This window comes from Cavia porcellus, unplaced genomic scaffold, assembly GCF_034190915.1.
Source record: "Cavia porcellus strain 051 isolate PalLab524CR breed Dunkin Hartley unplaced genomic scaffold, mCavPor4.1 scaffold_1, whole genome shotgun sequence".
Classification (NCBI taxonomy): Eukaryota; Metazoa; Chordata; class Mammalia; order Rodentia; family Caviidae; genus Cavia; species Cavia porcellus.
Window position 1 is genome coordinate 237,017,183 of NW_026947484.1, and position 18,425 is coordinate 237,035,607.

Here is an 18,425-nt window from a genome sequence, read left to right on the forward strand (position 1 = left end):
CGGGTGGAGGGAGGACAAGGCTGAGTGCCGTGTTTAGGACACGCCTGTGCACACTCAGCATGCTCTGGGCTCAGTGCCCGGGGAGGAGACGGGTAGGGTGCGTGGGGCTTTGCTGTGCCGCTCTCCTCCGACTCAGACCAGGGAAAGGTGGCCTCTGGGCGCCGTGCTCCCTGGCAGGGATGGTCTGGTTGACATGCTCTCCTGGTACTAATTCACCTCGGATGGCAGAGACAATGCTCTGGGGGTCCCTGAGCTGGCCCCAAGGGGCAGTGTGCAATGGTCTCTTAGGATGAAGTTTCTAGTCCTCTGCAATTAGGGAGGCCTGTGAGCCACTGAGAGTGTGGGGTCCGGGGCGGGGCGGGGCGGGGTGACCTGCAGGCCGTGTGGGGCGGCGGGCAGTGGCTGCTCTGAGGCTGTGTGTGAGAGGGCGCTGGGTGGGGGGGGAGGAGGAGGAGGAGAGATGGCTACTGGCTCTGTGACAGGGAGTCACGCATCAGGAACCTGCAAGAGAGGGGAGGAGAAAAGCAACACACAAGCGTCCTACAAAGGAACAGACCCGACCACAGCTGGAAGGAAGGCAAACCTTTGAATCAGGTCCTTGAAATACAAGCTGCAGGAAGCTAGAACATTTTGGTGGACTTCAAACTCTCTGCCTTCAACAACAATTTTCAGGTCTGTAAACGCTTTCGCTCTGCGCTGCTGGTTCAATTCCTTCAACATTTCTGCAGAACAGAGAAGACAGACAGGGCCAGGTTCCCATTAAGAGGTTTTTTTTTTTAAATTAAATTTTTTTTCAAGAAGTAGAGAAATAGAAAATACTTGATATTGTTTCTTGGCAAGACTGGCTCAACACTGACAATCAAAAGAAGTCACAAATGTAATACATAAACAAGCAGCCACTGGGAAGGGCTACATAACCGAAGGAATCACAACTTAATAAAGCAAAAGAAAAAAATCCCGAACAAATAAAACAAAACAAAACAAATATGATTTAAAAAATACCAAACCCAGAAATTGGAAACTTGCGAGGAGAGATTCCCATGTTGACAATTGGAAACATAGAAGATACGGTATCACAGACAACTAAAAACTTCTAGAACTACGGAGCGAGCTCTCCAAATGCCAATGGTGCCGATGTATTGGATACCAAGTAAAGCATGGCATTGTGATGCAAGATGGGCTGGTCATGGTTCAAAGGAATCAAAACCACAAAACCTGCAGACACAGCATCCCTTCCGTTAGACACTCACAGCCATGGTGTGGAGCGAGCTTCCAGAGAGGGGACGCCAGGAGGAGGGGGCCTGGGAGAGGGCCTGGGAGGCGCCTCCTTCAGGCCACGCTTTCCGGCCTTGAGGGGAAACAAGCAAGCAAGGGACTGTTCTCTGGACTGTCCCATTTCCTGGACCGCCTCTCAGGACGCCCACCCTTGCCTGTGGGTTTCACAGCTGGCAGCTGCTTTGCTGCCCTGAAGGCCGCTGTTGTGCACCTACCTTTGCCTGGAATCTTGGCCACCAGACTTGGGGCTGGCACAGACAGAGGTCCGGCCAGCAGGCTCTGCCCTGGCAGTGTCAGAAGCCTCTCCCTGGACCTACCTACCCCCTGGCTTAGAGGGAGAAGGAGAGAAGAGCCTAGAAGCTACACTGCTTGGTTTATAGACTCTTTGTTTTGCAAACATTCGGCCTCCAGATGACCAACGTGCCCAGCCTTGCCTCCCTTCCTCCTGGAGCCTGGGCCACACCTGCACGTTACTAGCCGCTGGACACGGGAGGCCCAGGTCCCTGGGTAGAAGGATCTGCCCAGATCTACCTGAGTAGATGAGGGGGAGATGATGGCCTGTAGGGCGGAACCCCACTCCTCAGGCCCCCTGCACTCACCTCAGGCCCTCCAGGTCCATGCTAAGCCCCAGCTGGTATTCAGGAATGACCCATGCCCTGCTTCTGCCTGATGGCACCTGGGGCCAGCGCTGGTTACCCACTGAGACTTAGATACCTGGTGTGTCCTTGCAAGACCCCTGACCCCTTGGGACCCTGCTGTGCGTTTCTAACAGGGACTGAGGCTCCTGCCTGTGTGAGCGCAGAGTGCAGAGGGGCTGGTGCCTTGGCCCTGCTCAGGGCTTTGGGCCTTCTCCCTAAGGACACTCTGGGCCCTGGGCTGTGCTGAAGACCAGGGAAGGTGGCCCTGGAGAACACCCTGCCTTGCGGGATGCGGGGGAGACACTGGAGCAGTGTGACCCCTGCCTTCTGGGAACCACAGACTGACCTGGAGCCATGAAGGGCATCCAGGGTGTGGTGGGGGACCATGCTCAGACCTGGAGCAAGGGTGGGTGCTCCAATAGAGACCAGCAAGGCATGTGGAGGGTACCGGGGCCACTCCCAGGCTGGCAGAAGGGCTGGCTTCCAAGAGCTTTGCCATAGGAGCTGAGCTTCATTGGGAGGCGGGAATACAGGGAGGTTAGATGTGGATTACACACAGGCAGGACGGCACCCTGCCGAGACCCAGGCCTCAGCTCCACACCTCAGTGTGGGCCTGAGTGCTGCCTCGGGTCAGCTGTGAGACCTCGGGAAAGCAAACCAGCACCTCGGAGCCCCGCATCCTCCTCTCTGAAGGTTAGTGAGAGTTTGAAGCAACCCGAGAGCCACACACCTGGCCTCCCAGGGCAGGTTCGAGCCTTGGCTGGTGGTGCCCTTCTCATGGTCCAAGCACGACTTGGGAGCACAAGGACAGCCAGAAGGAGGAGCAAAGAGAGGTGAGTTTGGGGTGAGCCTGTGGGTCTCGGGGAAGGGGCAGGAGGAGAAGGGGCTAGCGGCTTGGGTGGCCATGGGAACCAGTGGGTTATGGCTCTGGGTGACAGCCTGCGGGCGCAGAAGCTCGGGGTGACAGCTGCGGGATGCAGCTACCTGCCCTGCTCACAGCCCGGCCTCCACAGGAGCCTCCAGCTAAATTAGTTCCCCTGCCAGCAGCCCGATGGATGATGCCACCTTTCTAAACAAATGTGTGTTAGAATTCCAGGCCTGAGTTCCAAGGACCCGGATCTTGGTTCTTGTTCTGGCTCCGCCACTAAGGGGTTGTGGGACCCTGGGTGAGTGGCCCCAGTCTGCCAGGTCTCGGTTCCTGTAAGCACCAAAGGACAGGGCTCCTGTCTGTGGCCTCTGGTGGCCCCCACGCTGCAGTGCGGGACAGATGTGAGCCCCTGTGCTTGCTGAGGGGGACAGGCGAACTCAGCAGGGCCTTTGGGGTGGTGCCCTGAAGACGTGAGCAGTGCCCTGCATGTCAAGGTCCCTGCAGTGACTGTGTGAGTCCCAGCCCTGCATCAAGGCTGGCGGCTCCCAGAATCCCAGCCAGGTTGGGCTGCTGCGTGCATGGAAGTCAGGCTTTGCCACCCTCCTCAAGGACACTTTCTGCTCTCTGCCACTCTTTCCCTTTCCCGAAATTTGGATTTAATAGTTGGGCAGGATTATTTACTTCCAGAAGAATTTTTCAATTTATGAAAGTGCTCACCGGGGGATTCCTTTTCACAGCAGGCCCCAGGGCATTCGAAGTATCGATCAGTTGGTGTGTGCTCACTGCTGCCTGCGGCGCTGTTGGGGAGGGTGGGCCTGCAGGCCGGGCTGTGGGAGCGGCCCTGAGCCCACAGGCAGAAGCCAGGGCCTGCTGGTGTCTGGGGCAAGCTGCTGTCCTTCCCACCCCCTCTGGCAAAGGGCAGCCCTTCTTCTCTGAGGAGCCTTCGGGGGACACCTCCCAACAGGCAGAGCCTCCAGGGACCCTGGCTTGGGAGTCGGCTCCCTCCAGGCCCCTGCACCCTTAGCATTCAGCTGCTCCGGGCTTGGCTTCTGGAAGAGGGGATGAGACCCTCTGGGCCTCCCCAGCAAGGGCTTGGGGTGCAGTGAGTGAGTGGCTGGCCAGCCTGGGGGGACATAGCTTGACCTCCAGGTCCCTCTCTGCAGGCTGATATCAGGGTGTGTTTTCCAGTCCCCTTGGCTTTGAGCAGAATGTCCTGCCCCCCATCCCTACAGGACCTCATACCCTGGCCTTGCCCTCAGAAGCAGCTGCTCTCTGCGAGGAGCGCCCTGGTAGAAAGCTCCTGACTGAGGCTAAGCTGCCACCCTCTTAGGCCAGTCTGGGTCCCTGTTTCCAGCTGGTCCCCTCTGAGCCACCTCTGCATCGCCATTCCTGGGGCACCCGGCTACCAGCCCTGCACACAGGAACTCCTCAGGGCTGGGCAACACAGCCTCCCCTGGCCCTAGATTGTCCTTCATTTCCCAGAGTGCTCTTCGCTCCCCGGGAAGCCTCCTAACACCCTCTCCGAGTCTCGGTCCCCTCTGCCTGGAGCTGTCTCCTTCCTTCTTCCCCTGCCTCATCCCACTTCTGGGGTGGGAGGGTCCAAGCCTTCTTGTCTTCCCTCCTCTCCCACCCACTCCCTGGCCCTCTGCCTTCTCGGCACACCCCACAGCACCCTGTGCCGTCTCCTTCACACTGTGCTATGGATTGTATTTATTTACTTGCATATCTGCCTCCTGTACTAGACTGGGTTTTGTTCATATTTTTATCAGCAACCCCTCCGCTCAAGGGCTGGCGTGTGGTAGCCTGCAACATCTCTCTACAGTTTCCCCTGTTAGGAGACACAGGTGGTTTCCCCACTGTTTCCACTATGGCTGGCCTTGTGATTTGCTTTGGACCGTGGAATGTGGTGCAAATGCCCTTGTGTGAATGTCAGCTACCACCTCATAAAGCGTAGCTTTGCCTGGAGACCCTGGCTGTCACCACTGTGGGAATGTGCCAGGGCCAGCCTTTTGGAGAAGGAGCTCCTATGTGGGGCAGAGATGAATTTTTAGACTAGCCAGCCTCTGCTAGGATCAGTGCAGACTGAGCCTGCCCAAACTGCCAAACCAGAAGCATAATTTGGATAGCTGGTTGTTGTTTTAAGCCACTAAGATTTAGAATTTTTTTTGTTACATGGTAAGACTAACTGATACAGAAGATAGGAATAAGTATTTAGAGAGCTTTCTCTGTCAGTCTCTTCTTTGCCAGTTTGGTTTGAAGCTAATGCTGTAAAACTGTGATGCAATATGCCATCTTAACCATCTCTGAGTGTACAGTGCACGGGGCAGGGGAGGTCTCTCCATCACACTTTCTGTCTCTGTGACTCTGACTGCTCTGGTTACCTCCTGTGCAGGGAATCATAGAGTATTTGCCCTCTTGTGACTGGCTGATTTTGTTTAGCAAATTGTAGCATGGGTCAGAATTTCCTTCTTTTTAGGTCTGAACGATAACCCACATTAATGTTCATCTATTCAACCATGGATGGACCCTGGGGTGCTGCCACCATAGAATTACTGAGACTCATGCTGCTGCTCTGGGCTCATTCTGACCCCAGTCCTGGGGGTCTCTTTCCCCATAAGTGCCTGGTGTGAAATGGTACTGTGGACCCAGAAGCAGGGGCGAGAGGGGGACACTGGGGAGAGTCTGCCTGGGGCCGGCGCTCTGGCTGGAGAAGGCCACAGGTGGCGCCATGACTGGAGATGAAGTTACAGCCCGACTTCTGCATATTTTTCATCCAGCAACACAAGTTATTTGTCAGAGACTAATGGGCTCGTTCCAGCTGGACTAGAAGGGCTGTCCGCGGTGGAAATAAAGAGGAAGAGATGTCAAATATTAAGAGGCAAAGAATTCCAGTGGCTTTGCAGTCAAGAAGTCCATTAAATCAGAGCCCCGAGAAAGGTTGTGCAGCTGAATAATTTTTTTCCAGAGCTCTAGTAGGAACCCCACTGGGTGATAGATGCTCCTGGTTCCATGGGTATTTATGACACATATTTGATAAAGGACCTGAAAAAATTATAAACTCAGAAAAGTTGGGAAATATACTGAGAAAGCCCAGCGAAGATAGTGTTGTGCATGCCTAGAGGTAATTCATCTGGATCGGGTGAGCCGGACGTGTGCCAATGCCCTGGGGACAGAGGGGGCTCCATGAAAACACAGCCTCCTGCAGCAGAGGCTGTGCCGTGAAGGACTGTGGGAGCCATGAGGACGGCCTTCCAAGATGAAAGCTGCTGCCCCGTGCCCCTGCCCCTGACTGATCAGATATCAGTCTCCCTCGAGGTCTCTGGCCTAGAATTGACCTTGAGGACCAGCTCCCACCTAAAACAGAATCAAACTGCCTGCAGATTACAAGCCTGGCCCGAAGGCCAGGGAAGTCACCAGGGCCCTGACCCCAGTCCCATCACTGGGTTGGCTGATGGGAAAGGCTTCACACGGGGCAACCCTTCAGGAAACAGAGTTCTTTAGGTGGGGGGAATGTGGAAGACTGGCTTCTTGACTCAACTGGACAGTTTTGGTGAGGACGCAGGCTGGCTGTCCTGTCATCCTGGCACTAGAGCATGAGTCCTTCAAATTGTCACCATGCATCACCAGTCTGTTTCCCTCCAAGCTGTCATCCCCAGGAGACAGGACCCAGTTCCTTAGCAGCGAAGTCTGGCAGCCTACAGCTCCCAGCCCAGGGCAGCACAGTGCGCACCCCTGATGTGCCTGCTGGCAGAAGTGAGGAGCCCTCCAGCTGGAACAGTCCTAAGCCCCTACATCATTTGAAATTTGGTTTAAGATTTTCTCCTCAGAATGTTTGGAAACATTAAAAAATGAACAGGTATGTCCTCTTAGCTTTCCTGGGGCTCATGCTCCTGCCCCTTAAATTCAAGGACTGGCCAGAGGTAACTGCCAGCTGGGCTTGGGGAAAGCATGGCCGAGGAGACCTGGATCTTTTCACGGATCTGCCATCTGCTGGGCCCTAGAGGAAAGGCTCTTTCCCGCTCTGAGGCCCTGTCAGTCGGAGAATATCGGTCCCCCTGGCCATTCACCCTAACAGGTCGACTTCCTTGCAGTAATCAGTGCCTAGCAGGTTAGTGCACCTGGGTGTGTCTGGATGGCTTGTGGGGGCCTGGCCTTGGGTCTGTGGCCTTCCCCTGCTCAGGCTGCGGCTGCCGTGAATAAGGCAGCTGTGCACGCTGTCCCCTTCCACCAGGTTTCTGCTTGGAGCCAGCCGACCACGCACTGCAACCCTGAGCTGAATCAGGTTTCTCTTCCTTCAAGCTGTGGTCTTAGGTATTGTGTCCTGTGACAGAAACTTGACTGATGCAATCTCTTATTTCTCCTCAAACTCCTCATCTGGTGTTGGACAGACAGGTGTCGTGAGGCTGAGCTACATCCCCAGCCCAGCAGTGTCTTGTGGAGCTGATGTGTATTCAGAGGCATTGCAGCTTTTCTGTTGGGCTGGGGGTTTGGGCTCTTCAGGAGGGTAGCTCTTTGCTAGAGGGACCAGCAAACCAAGAAGCCTGGACAGGTTCAGCACCGCGGAGAGCTCCGAGCTCCCAAGAGTGGGGAACGCGCTCCCGAGGCTAGGGGGCGCCCTGGAGCAGCCGTTTGTGTCCGCAGTTGGAGGAAGCTAGTGGAAACTCATCCCCTTCAGGCAGACTCAGGGAACCCTAGTTCCTGCAGTTTCATGAACGGCGCATGCCTGGGCTACACACGAATGGCCACGCACACAGACACGGGCGAGTCCAGGGTTGCATGGGAGACACCGACAATAGGAACGCCAACGGGGGGCGGGCAGAGCAGGGCACCTGATAAGCTCAAGGAGGCAGCTGTAGGGAGGTGACAGGGCAGACTCACAGCTAAGCAGGGGAGGTGTGAACACGCACCAGGCCCAGGTGTGACAGGCCTGCTAGGGCACAGGAACTTGGTCTTCTCTGACCCTCTGGAGGCTGGGCTCCTCATGGTCTCAGGGTTGGGTTTATTTCTCACCCTGACAAGGGCTGGAGGTCTGACCCCCACCTCAGGTCATCTCTCTGCACCGCTAGCCAGGTGAGACCTCCACACCACCCCAGATTAACCCCTGCTATTCAACCCCTTTATCCCCTCTGAATTTCTCAGGCCTGCTGTGGCTGGGCAGTGCCTGCCCTGGGGACCCCAGGACCATGGGAACACAGGTGCACACAGTGAGAGGCCAGACGATGGCTATAGGAGCTGTGAGGCCAAAAGGCTCCTGAGGAGGCTGCTGGGTGACAGGAAGTGCGGGGTGACTGCTGGCCGTGTCACCTGTGGAGAGGTGGGCATGCTGCTCTGAACGCCTTGCCGTGGCTGACTGCACGGTCATAGGCTGCCCCGGGCCAGGCCCTGGGCCAGTTTTCCACCCTTGGGGACCCACGGACTATTGGGGAGGAGACACTGCTGGGGACATGGTCATCTTGGCTGCTCAGCGTTGGAAGCCTCTTCCTGACGGGAAGGAGGACAGGAAGGAGAGGAATGGGGCTCCTGTCACTATAGGGACCGAGATGGGTGGTTCCCTGGTAGCTGACCTGTAGCTATGTGTTCCAGGCTCAGCCAGTCGGTGCCATGGAAATTCAGGGAGGCATGCAGCTAGCGATGATGGTGGTGCCCATTATGGACTCAAAAAGCTTGGGCACCCTGGGGAGACGTTGCCAGTGCAGGCTCCCAAGAGGGCTGGCTGTCTTTGTGGGTGCTCTGGCTGCACTGCCTCGGTTCCTGCCCACCTCCCAGCCTGGCTTCCAGCCTCCAGTCAACACCTTCATTGCTTGACTCTGCAGAGCCAGATTCTGCAGCCAGTACCCCAGCCACCGACAGCTGCAGGTAAAGAGTGCAAGAGACTGGTGCTTGTAAAGGGCCAGTGGCCCAGATTAGCACATTCCAGGGATAGGCAGCCATTGAGCAAGGTAGGAAGTGGGGCTGGGGTGTAGACCGGGCCCCCATAAAAGGATGAACAGGCTGTGCTAAGGAACTTATAGGTCTTAAACCTGGGTAGGAATTGAGGTGACCTGAGGCCCCTGTGCTGGGAGGACAGGATGGGAGACAGAGGCCGCTGGAGGGTTGCTGCCCATCATGGTGGGCGGGCAGTGCAGATGGGACCTGGCCTCGGGAGCCAAGGAGGTAGACGGGGCTCTGAGCCACAAGAGTCCCAGGCTGCCTGTGAGGCTGGGACCCAGGCGAGGAGATGTGTGCACTGTCCCCTGGTGTCATCGCCTCTGACCACTGGGGCCTCCTCTGCACCCTTGCTGGCTATGTCCTTGCAGAGGGTGGCCCTGGCCTTGCTACCCGGAGTCCTCCTGCAGTGGCCCCACCAGCCTGACCCCACCTTTGGCCCCTCTGGGCTTCATTTTCTTATATTCCGTAAAGATTAGTGGGAGGCTTGGGGTTTGTGGATACAGATGAGAGGCATTAGCGGCTCCCATGGAGAATTTGAATAAGGATGGGCTGTGAGTGGAGCTGAACTGGCTGTGTTTGCAGGGCAGTGGAAATGCTCTCACGAGAGCCCCATAGTGCCGGGCTCCTCACCCACATGAGGGAGTCCCCTGTCCTCTTCCCATCCCTGCTCTGCCGGTGCCCGGAATGCTGGGAAGCATGGGGGTGACAGCTGGGTGCATTATGGAAGGTGCAAGTGAGGGGTGCAGGGCTTCTGCCTCCAAGGCAGGCACGCTTTGGAAATGGAGGCACAGAGAGCCCAGCAGATATGGACCAAAACCTTGATTCTGGAGCTATGTCCCATATACAGTATTCTCCCCGGGGACCTGATCCCTCAAAGCTGTGATCATCTAGGGCCTTGGCAAAGCCACCATCTGCCCAAGTGGCAGAACAGTGGTCAGGACAGTTGTCGCAGAAGGGTGGGGAAAGTCCTGGGGTGGGGGACAGGCAGGGGAGAGACCCGAGGATAAGGCAAAGCCGTGGGTCCCCTCCACCTGCCTTAGCAAAAGCCATTACTTCCCAAGAATTCCGAATGCCACAGTCCCAGTGAATAAATCAATAGTGTTAAAGGATTTGCAAGAATTAGTGAACCAGAGCTGGAAGTACAATCAGTTCAGTTTCCCAGGTAAAGAGGGAAATGAAACGGAAACCTCAGATGCCGGGGTCTAATGGCAGATGGAACACATCAAATTCTATCAAGGGGGAATTAGCAGCCCAGGAGGATGTGGGGTTAGGAGACCAGGGAGGACGACGTGCGTGCATTTGTGTGTGTGTGTGTGTGTGTGTGTGTGTGTGTGTGTGTGTGCGTGTGCGTGCGCACATCTCCCAGTTGGGGTGTCCATGCCTCTTTTTCTGTCTGCACTCTACGTCTCCTGCCAGTCCTGGCCAGGTCAGGTCTGGGCACTGCACATGGAGTCATTTCTAAGTTTTTATACAAGCAATCACAGTGACCTTTATAAGAAAACTAGAAAGTCCTCATAAGCACAAAGAATAAAATGCCCTCTACGTGCTGAGGCCTCAGCTGCAGGCTATGCACAGAGCAGGGTCACAGGTCGCTTCCACAGGTGGCCCTGGGAGCCCTCACTGGGGGTGGGGGGGAGGGAAGAGGCAGTCCTTGCCCTGCAGGATTGAACACTGTCACCAAGCTTTGTGGGCCAGGATGGCGTCCACCCCACTGGGCCACTGTCATCCATGGTGTGGCCCTTTCTGGAGGAGGCTTCCCCTTGGGGTTCCCCTGTGGTCCTTCGGTGTTCCCTGCCAGTCCCTCTCTCTTGGAATGTGCTCTTTGCCTGCCCACTTCTGTCTTCTGGATGAGGCCTGGTGGGTAGAGTCATTGCCTGTCACGGCCTGTGTCCTCAGTGACCAGGTTCAGCCCCAGCACACAGCAAGAGCTAAGGTTGCCAGGCTCCCTGTGCCAGCTCCACTGCAGACCCCTGTGCGGGCAGCAGGCCTGTCTGGGCATGCAGGCCAGTGCTCCCTGGCCCTCTTGGTGGACTTCCTCAACATGGGACCTTCCGTACTGTCCCTGTTATTTCAGGTGAACTTCTAGACCCCTCTGCCCGGTATTTAGCCTGACAGTCTTTTTCCTGGGACGTTGAGCCTGCCAGACTAATAAATTCACAGCCCTGCTTTTACAAATGTTGGGTGCTGTTACCACCAGCTGCTGTCGGAAGGGGCGGGGCAGGCCTGGGGCCTGCCTGAGGCCTGGTCTGCAGGACCTTGCGTGCAGTGCACTGGACAGGCAGGACAGCCTTACTGATCATGGCCACTGTGCTGAGGCTGGCCATGTGTGGGCAGGGTGGGCTCAGAGTGGACGGGGTACCACCCCTGCTAGAGAGCTGAGCCCTTCCTCTCTGGGGCACCCTGCATGCTGGACCTGTGCAATGGGGAGACAGCAGTGGCTGCTAGTGTGGACCTGGGCCTTCACAAAGCTTTGTCACACAGTGTACAGATGTAAGTGAGCTAAGTGAGCCGGGGGGGTGGTCACAGAGCACAGAAATGAGGGTGTGGTGTCCCCGGCGGAGTGAGGCACCCAGAGTCCCCTAGTCCTCCTCTTACAGAAAACAGCTGCCCACTCCACAGGACAGGTCCCACCGCCCTGCCAAGTCCATTCGCTTATTTCCACGATGGTTGCTCAAGGGCAGAGGCCCCCACACGGAGTACCAGGTGAGGATGGAGATGTGTTTTCTGAGTGGATGGAAGAACTTAACCCAAAGGGAAAAGCGCACAGAGCCCTTCTTGGCCCTGGAGGCCTTGAAACAGCATCATTACAGTGGGGTCTCCTGAGCAGCTGGGTGTGCAGTCCACTGGGACCACAGGCTGACAGAGGGTCCTCCGGGGCTGGGGCTCCAGGCATGGCCCGCACCAGGTCCAGGGAGCAGGAAGCGCCTGCTTGGTCTGACTGGGCCTGGTCTCGCCATCAGGGGGAAGGTGCCCTGGAATGGAAGGCACTGAGACGGGTCTTGAATGGCCAGGATTTGAAACTTAGGCTGTGGAGGAAGGGTCGACCTCAAGCAAAGACAGAGGAAGAAAAGCACACAGACTCTGGGGACTCGGATGGGTGATGGACAGGTGGAGCACCAGAAAAATGTGGCAAGCACAGTGTCACACTGAGGGAGGTTAGGCTCTCCAGAAACGCAGCATCCCTTTCCCCCAGGCAGCACCTACAAAGCAATGGGAGGGCTAAGACTGCAAGCCCAGTGTTTGGCTCCCTCCCAGCCCAGAAAGGGAGTCACAGGAGGCAGGTGTGCTCAGTCTCCCACGTGTCAGGGCAGCGATGGGCTCCTGAACCTGGCAGCCACTTCCCAGGAGATTGGACTGCGAGTGTCAGCAGAGCAGAGCGGGCTTGGCTTGGCCCATGCACTGCATCTGGGCTCAGGGTCACAGGAGCTGAGTGGAGCCCCAGGCTGAGTCCAGCCAGGATAAGAGGGTTCAAGGCCAGGGGGTTCAAGCCAGGTCTCTGATCCTCAGGTCAGCACAGAGTGACGCCATGCAGTGATGTGGCGTCACTGTGAGCTTGCACAGCACCAGGGTTGTGTGTACCTCACTGAAACATGCTCTCTGGTGGTGCTGGCAGGAGGCTGAGAGTGGGCAGATCTGATGTGGGCCTGTCCTGCCTGAGGCCTGCTTCTCAACCTTGGACTAAGCATCAGACTCGCCTGGAAGCTTTATAAAATTACTGATGCCTGGGATCCACCCCCGAATTTCTGGTTTACAGGTAACAGGAGGAGGAAGTTAGGGACCTGGATTTCTAAAAGCACCCCCAAGGAGATTTTCCCATGCAACAAAGTTCGAGGGCCTCTGGTCTCATGTCCCTGCACTGCTGTTGTTTCTGCCTTTTTTTCTCTCCTCACTTTTCACCTGTCCAGATCTGCACTTAGAGTGCAAAGACATTTACTGAAAAAAAATAAAATAAAATTAAGGAACGACAGCTCAACAGCTCCAAGAGCCAAAATTTATGCAAATGAATGCAAATAATCACACACTTTCATACATATGTTTATGCAAATATTCTCGTGGTCCTTACAAATCACTCACTTGCCTGCAAGCAGCAACCTGCGATTTCTTGGTGAGAACCCAGGCAGGGCGCCTGGCTTGCTGACAGGTGGTGTCATGACCTCCCAGACACATCTCTCTTAGTAAAAAGCACCCCGATGTTCCCAGGAAACCTTGCAGAGCCCAGCTCCAGCACAGCAGCCCCTGCCCCATCCACTCAGGCCTCAGGGCTCACTCAAGGATGCAGGCCAGGAAAAGATCAGAAGCAGCTGCCTGATGGGCACTCCAGGGCCACCAGGCTATGGGCAGAGAGAGGGGCTGTGGTACCTGCAGGGCACCTGGAAGTTGCCATGATAACAGATCTGACAACCAAGGTTCAGTTACCTTTAGCTCTGTGCCAGTCTGGGTGGGCTACACGGAGCTGGACACTCATTTCTCTTAAACAGGGAACTTCACACCTGCTGTGTGCCTGACTGAGCCCTACAGCTCATGTACCCATTCAGGAGACTGAACTTCAGTACAGAGCTTGGCCGATCAAGAGCAGACATTGGGGCACAAATCCCCTGACACTGTTGGTGCATCTGAGGCTTTGCCTAACATCTTGGTCTCCCTGACTCCTGGACACCCTTGCTCTGTTGCCCCCAAGGTTCTGCAGCCTGCTGGCCCTGATTCCTTTCTGAGGGCTCCCAGCTCACCCACCTACAGGGCATCCTGCCAGTGGCTGGCACGCCCCACACCCCCCCTCAGTTGCTGTCCAGGTGGAGGGAAACTACCAAGGCGGGGCTGGGAAGTGACTCAAGAGCCACCTGAGAGCTGTGCCTTGGCTTTTGCAGATCCCAGCTCAACCTACCTTACACAGCTCTGGGACAGTCACGCACGATTTCTTATTTCTCTGAATCTGGGGGCTTCAGGCTCTAGACTATGTACCCTGAGAGTGTGGGTGGCAGTGCCCCTTGCATTTCTGCCCAGTGGAAAAAGGAATCTGTGTTTCCTTCTGTTATGTGGCTTCCCTGTCTTCCTCTGCAAATTCACATACAATTTGGGGGGACATGGCCTGTCCCCATCCTGGCATTTGTCTTGGGCACATTGCACAGGTAAAGGCAAATTCATCCGGGCACCACTCTCGCTGGGGTGGTGCTGGAAGTGGGTGGGGCCCATGATGGAATCTCAGTGTGAGACAGCTCAGGGGGGCGCCAGAAGTCAGTTCAAAGCCTGTGTAAGTCATCCACCCCACCCCAACTCACCCCGGGAGTCCAGGCCAGCAAAGTGAAAGAAGCCTGCACATTGTGTTGGGTGACAGAGCCCAGCATCACAGCCCTCATCAGCATTTCTTAGTTCTTGTTGGCCTAGTCTTCAACGAGAAAAGGAGTGTTTACATCCAGGAAAGCCCCTGCTAGAGGACTGGCCAGCTCCAGCTCCATGACCAGTCGCCCCAGAATTTCCACCTGGGCTCCGGGGAGAAGCCAGGCCTCAGAAGGCACTGCATCCCTGCGGCCCACTTTTCTTCTGCCAGCTAAATCCACTTTCAGAGGCCCACATTCTCTAATTACTTCAGGCTGACCCTTCACCTCCTCTGCTTTCCTGGGCTATTGGGGAGATTCCCTGTGTTCTGGTCACTTAGCTGCTGGTGATAAGGGGCAAAGCAATAAAGGCTCCTCCTTTGGAGGAGCAAGGGGAGCGCTTGGCCCCAGAGTCTCTGGTCTGGTTGGCCGTGGACCCTGCCAGTGGACGGAGGTCTGTTCCAGGGCAGACTGCTGCCTTGAGGGATCCATCCTGGCCCTCAGCAGACCACGGAGCAAGCCAGCCCTGGCTGTCTGTTTCCCTCCCTGTGTGAAAAACTGGCCAGAATGGCAAGAGGTATGGTGCAGGTGCACAGGACAGGTTTTTGTGGTTGTTACGGTTTGCGTGTAGACGGCCCCTGAAAGCCTCACCAGCTTTTTGGAGGTGACTGGATCTAGAGGGCATGATCCTAAGATTATGGGTGTGTGGTTAATTAGTCCACTGATTGGCATGGCATAGTCTGGATGTGGATGACCAAAAGGTCCCCATGGAGTGGGTGGCACCACCCAAAGAGTGGGTACCCTGGACTGGATCAAAGGCTTGCTGCTTTGATGTCTTCTGCCTGCCCTGCTATGCCATGAACTGTTTCTCCTGAGTGATGCTCCTCTGCCATGCTGCCAAGCTTTGGAAGGAGCTGACTATAGTCTGAAGCCTCTACAAACTGCCAGCTGAAATAAACCTTTCCTCTTTTAACTTTGGGTATTGGGTATTTTTGTTTCAGCAACAAGAATATTAATTAAGACAATGGTTGACCACAAAGTAACTCAAGACTGTTAGGAGACACCCACTCCTTCTCTTGGCTCGGTGCAGTGAGGTTACCTGTGTCCAGGGTGGGTCACCTGGACTCCAGAGCTGAGAGCCCAGACCAGTCTAAAGGGCAGAACTTAGAGACAGAATGTGCATTGGGGCTCAGAGCTTAAAACGCTGAGCTCTAACCGCCAACCAGGGTCCCATGGTTGACACAGCTCAGCCCAGAGACTAGACTCCTGATTTACAAACCCAGCTCAGAAAACTGGACTGAATCCTGAGAATCCTCTCACCCAGTGGGCTGGAGAGTTCCCTCCTCAGCCTCCAGCCTCTGACTGGCACCTGACAGTGTACAGAGTATTAATTATGGTTAGAGCTTTCCAACATGCAATAAAAAGCCTTTTAAAACGCTCCGATGGGAGGTGATTAACTCTATTAAGTAGCATTATGGATCTTCCTATCTGTTGCTTTCATAAACATAGTTGTAGGCGGAATGTTTTGTTACTGGCATAAAAATGTCCCACATTACAATGCATAAGCACATATTGATGTTATATTTCTTTACGGTGCTACCGCCCCAGTCCCCAACCACTCCGAAAAGAAACTACACGTCTTAATAATTTATGCTCCAAGTTTTAACCAGGATTATCAATGGTAGCTTCGGAGCTTTCTCGTTTGGCAACACAATAGATCATAGCAAAAATGCACCGACAAGCGATGTGTCCGTTTGATTTTTTCCACCTGAATCAGCAGCCCAAATTCCAGACACAGCAGTTCAGGGCAAGCCACACGCTGAAGAATTTAAGTCTAAGCATTTAATCTGTTCTTTCCATAAATTTCTGCTGCTCGTGCTTTATAATGACTCTACCAGAGGAAGTTTATTTATATCGCAGATTTCCAGCATCAGCACATTGAGAACACGACGGCAATCGCTCAGTCAATAGCTCACAGCCATGTATAATATCACTCCGGAAATCAAAAGCCCGTTTGAAGAAAAGAAGGCTCAGATTAAAGTCACTTTAAGACATCAATAACTTGGAACTGGCAGAAGAGAAGTTATAAATACCCGGCGCGCGCATATGCAAATAAGCTTTGGCAGACGCGCCCCCTCCGCGCGGGAACCTCCCGACGGGGCCTCTGCGTCACGTGACAGCGGCGCCGCGAGGCGGGGCGGGGCTAGCGGCGAGCGTCACTGGGGCGGGGCCAGCGGATCGCCCGGCGCCTGCGCAGTCTCGCGCGCCTCTGCCCGAGGCGGCCCTGCGAGCTGTGTGCTGAGGCTGGAGGCGAGCGGGTGGCTGGCACCTTGCGTGAAAAACCCCAAAGCAGAAGAGCACGTTTTAGTGACATCCTCGGCGTTTAGAAATCGTCCTGACTCCACAGCGTTTCTCTGTGTCCCTCTGCTCCTCCCCGTGGTCCTCGGCTGGCGCTAGGGCTGGGTGCGCGCCTCCTGCCTGCCACCTACCCTGAGACCAGCCGACTTCAGGATAGGCTGCCATCCCTGGGGCAGCTCTGAGAGGGGTGGTTCCCGGTGAACACACAAAGAATACGAGGCCATGCAGCTAGGGAGAGGCGGAACTAAGATTGAGTCAAGCTCTGCTTAATTCAAAATTCTGCTTTTAGAGTTTTAAACTGTTGCATTTTGCCCTTTCCTGCTTATCCTGGGCGTCTTCCTTAGACTGGGCAGGCTCAGGGGCTCAGGAAGATTTAGGAGTCACTTTGGGAAGCTGGGGCCTAGGATCTCGAGTGCCATGGGTAATCCTGATGGTGATAGGAGCAGGCTGTAGGTAGCCAGGGTGTGCAGTGGTGGCTGGCAGGTTAGCGATGTGGCTGGTGGGGCCAGCCTAGGCACATACTCTGGGGACTGGAGACATGGATGCCTGGCACACCGAAGGTGACAAGGGACTTTAGGTCTCAGAAGGTAGGGAAGATAGCCAGAAGCCCAGGAAGGGCTGGTGAGCCTCAAAGCCCCAGTCCTGGAAACTGCCAAGGCCTCAGTGGTCCAGGGCTTTCCTTGGCCAGAGCCCTATTATCTCAACAAATCCTTCAGGAGAAAGACAGATGCTTGATCATCACTCATGCATGATAGACCCTGCCCAGGCCAAGGACCCATGCAAAGGAGAATCCCTTTGACCGGTGGGTGGCAGTAGGATAAGGTTAAAACCTGAAAAACTATCTGAACAGGAGGGAATGTGAGAGGAGACAATATCCGAATGAAGTTATGCAAACCCGCAGAAGCCAGTGACTGAAAGAAGGTAAGTTTCTTCAGGGTGACTTGCCCAAAGAGGCCACTGGTAACACTGGCCCTTGCTCAAGCTGTGTTTATACCTCTGATTGCCACCTTCCCTGTTCTGTGCTCACAGGGCTGCAGGTTTCGCCCCTGACTTCTGTGGGCAGCAGTGACCGTGTTTGACTGCAGCCGTTCAGTCACCCTCGCATCCATTTGCTGGGGCTTATTGAGCACTGGAGGTGTGCTGAGTGCTGGGGCCGAAGCAATGAGCCAGCCGGGCGGAAAGCCCTGCTGTAGTGAGCCTGGGTCCTGGAGGGTAGCGGGGGACCTGTCGAGTGTCTCCTTGTTGAGGGCAGGTGCAATGCAGCCGGCTCGGGAGGGCTGGGTGGTCACTCAGAGGCTTTCCAGAGCTCTTCATGTCCCATCCCTTCCTCGAATAGCCTTGCTTGCTCCTTCCTGGGATGAGGGTCAGTGGGGGTGCCTCCTCCTCCATGGGCAAGGGTTTGTCTTTCCAGATAAACGACCTTGTGGGAGAGGGAATTTGAACTCATGTCCCCTCGGTACCTGGGGCCCAGCAGGGCAGCCCCTGGCCCTTCGGCCAAGGTGGAGGAGGCTGAGATACAGGAGCAGGTGCAGTCTCTCTCAGGAGGTTCCCAGGGGTGTCTCTCTCTCTCTTTCTCTCCCTGCCTGAGAGGGCTGGGGAGGCTGCCCTGGAGTCTTGGATCAACCCCCCACTCCTGTGCAGGCCTAGGCAGGAGCTGGATTATCAGGGGACTGGGGTCTCAGGTATTGGGGCTACAGGGCGGGTACCTGTGCCCTTCTCCTCTTCTGCACATGAGAACCAGCTCTGTTGCAGATAACATTCTGTTTTCTTGGACTTCTGGCCCTCGGCCTTCTCTTAGGTGTGTTCTTTAGTTCCTCATGAGGGTGTTCTGGGTTCCTCTCGGCAGCTTCAGGGGATCTGGGTGGTAACTGAGGAACTTCAGGAGGCCACACCAGACTTCCTACAGGGGACAAGGTGCCTGGTGGGGGAGGAGTGAGCTGGGTTGGGCAGGGTGATCTCTTGCATAGACCGAGTGTGATCTCAGCACCCTCCCAGTCAGGTGTGTTCTCTGCCGGACTCTGTCGGGGCCTGTCCAGGAGCCCCTGT

The 18,425-nt window shown here is 55.6% G+C and overlaps 1 protein-coding gene across 2 annotated transcripts in view; it reads right to left on the minus strand.

Moving 5' to 3' along the window:
- The window catches only part of Klhl29 (kelch like family member 29), a 260,001-nt gene that overhangs the window by 21,051 nt on the left and 220,525 nt on the right, over positions 1-18,425 (minus strand). For both annotated transcript variants that reach the window (XM_063231845.1, XM_013155913.3), the window contains one exon: positions 584-722. In XM_063231845.1, coding sequence (XP_063087915.1) covers positions 584-722 — 139 coding nt within the window. The remainder of the gene's footprint in view (positions 1-583; positions 723-18,425) is intronic.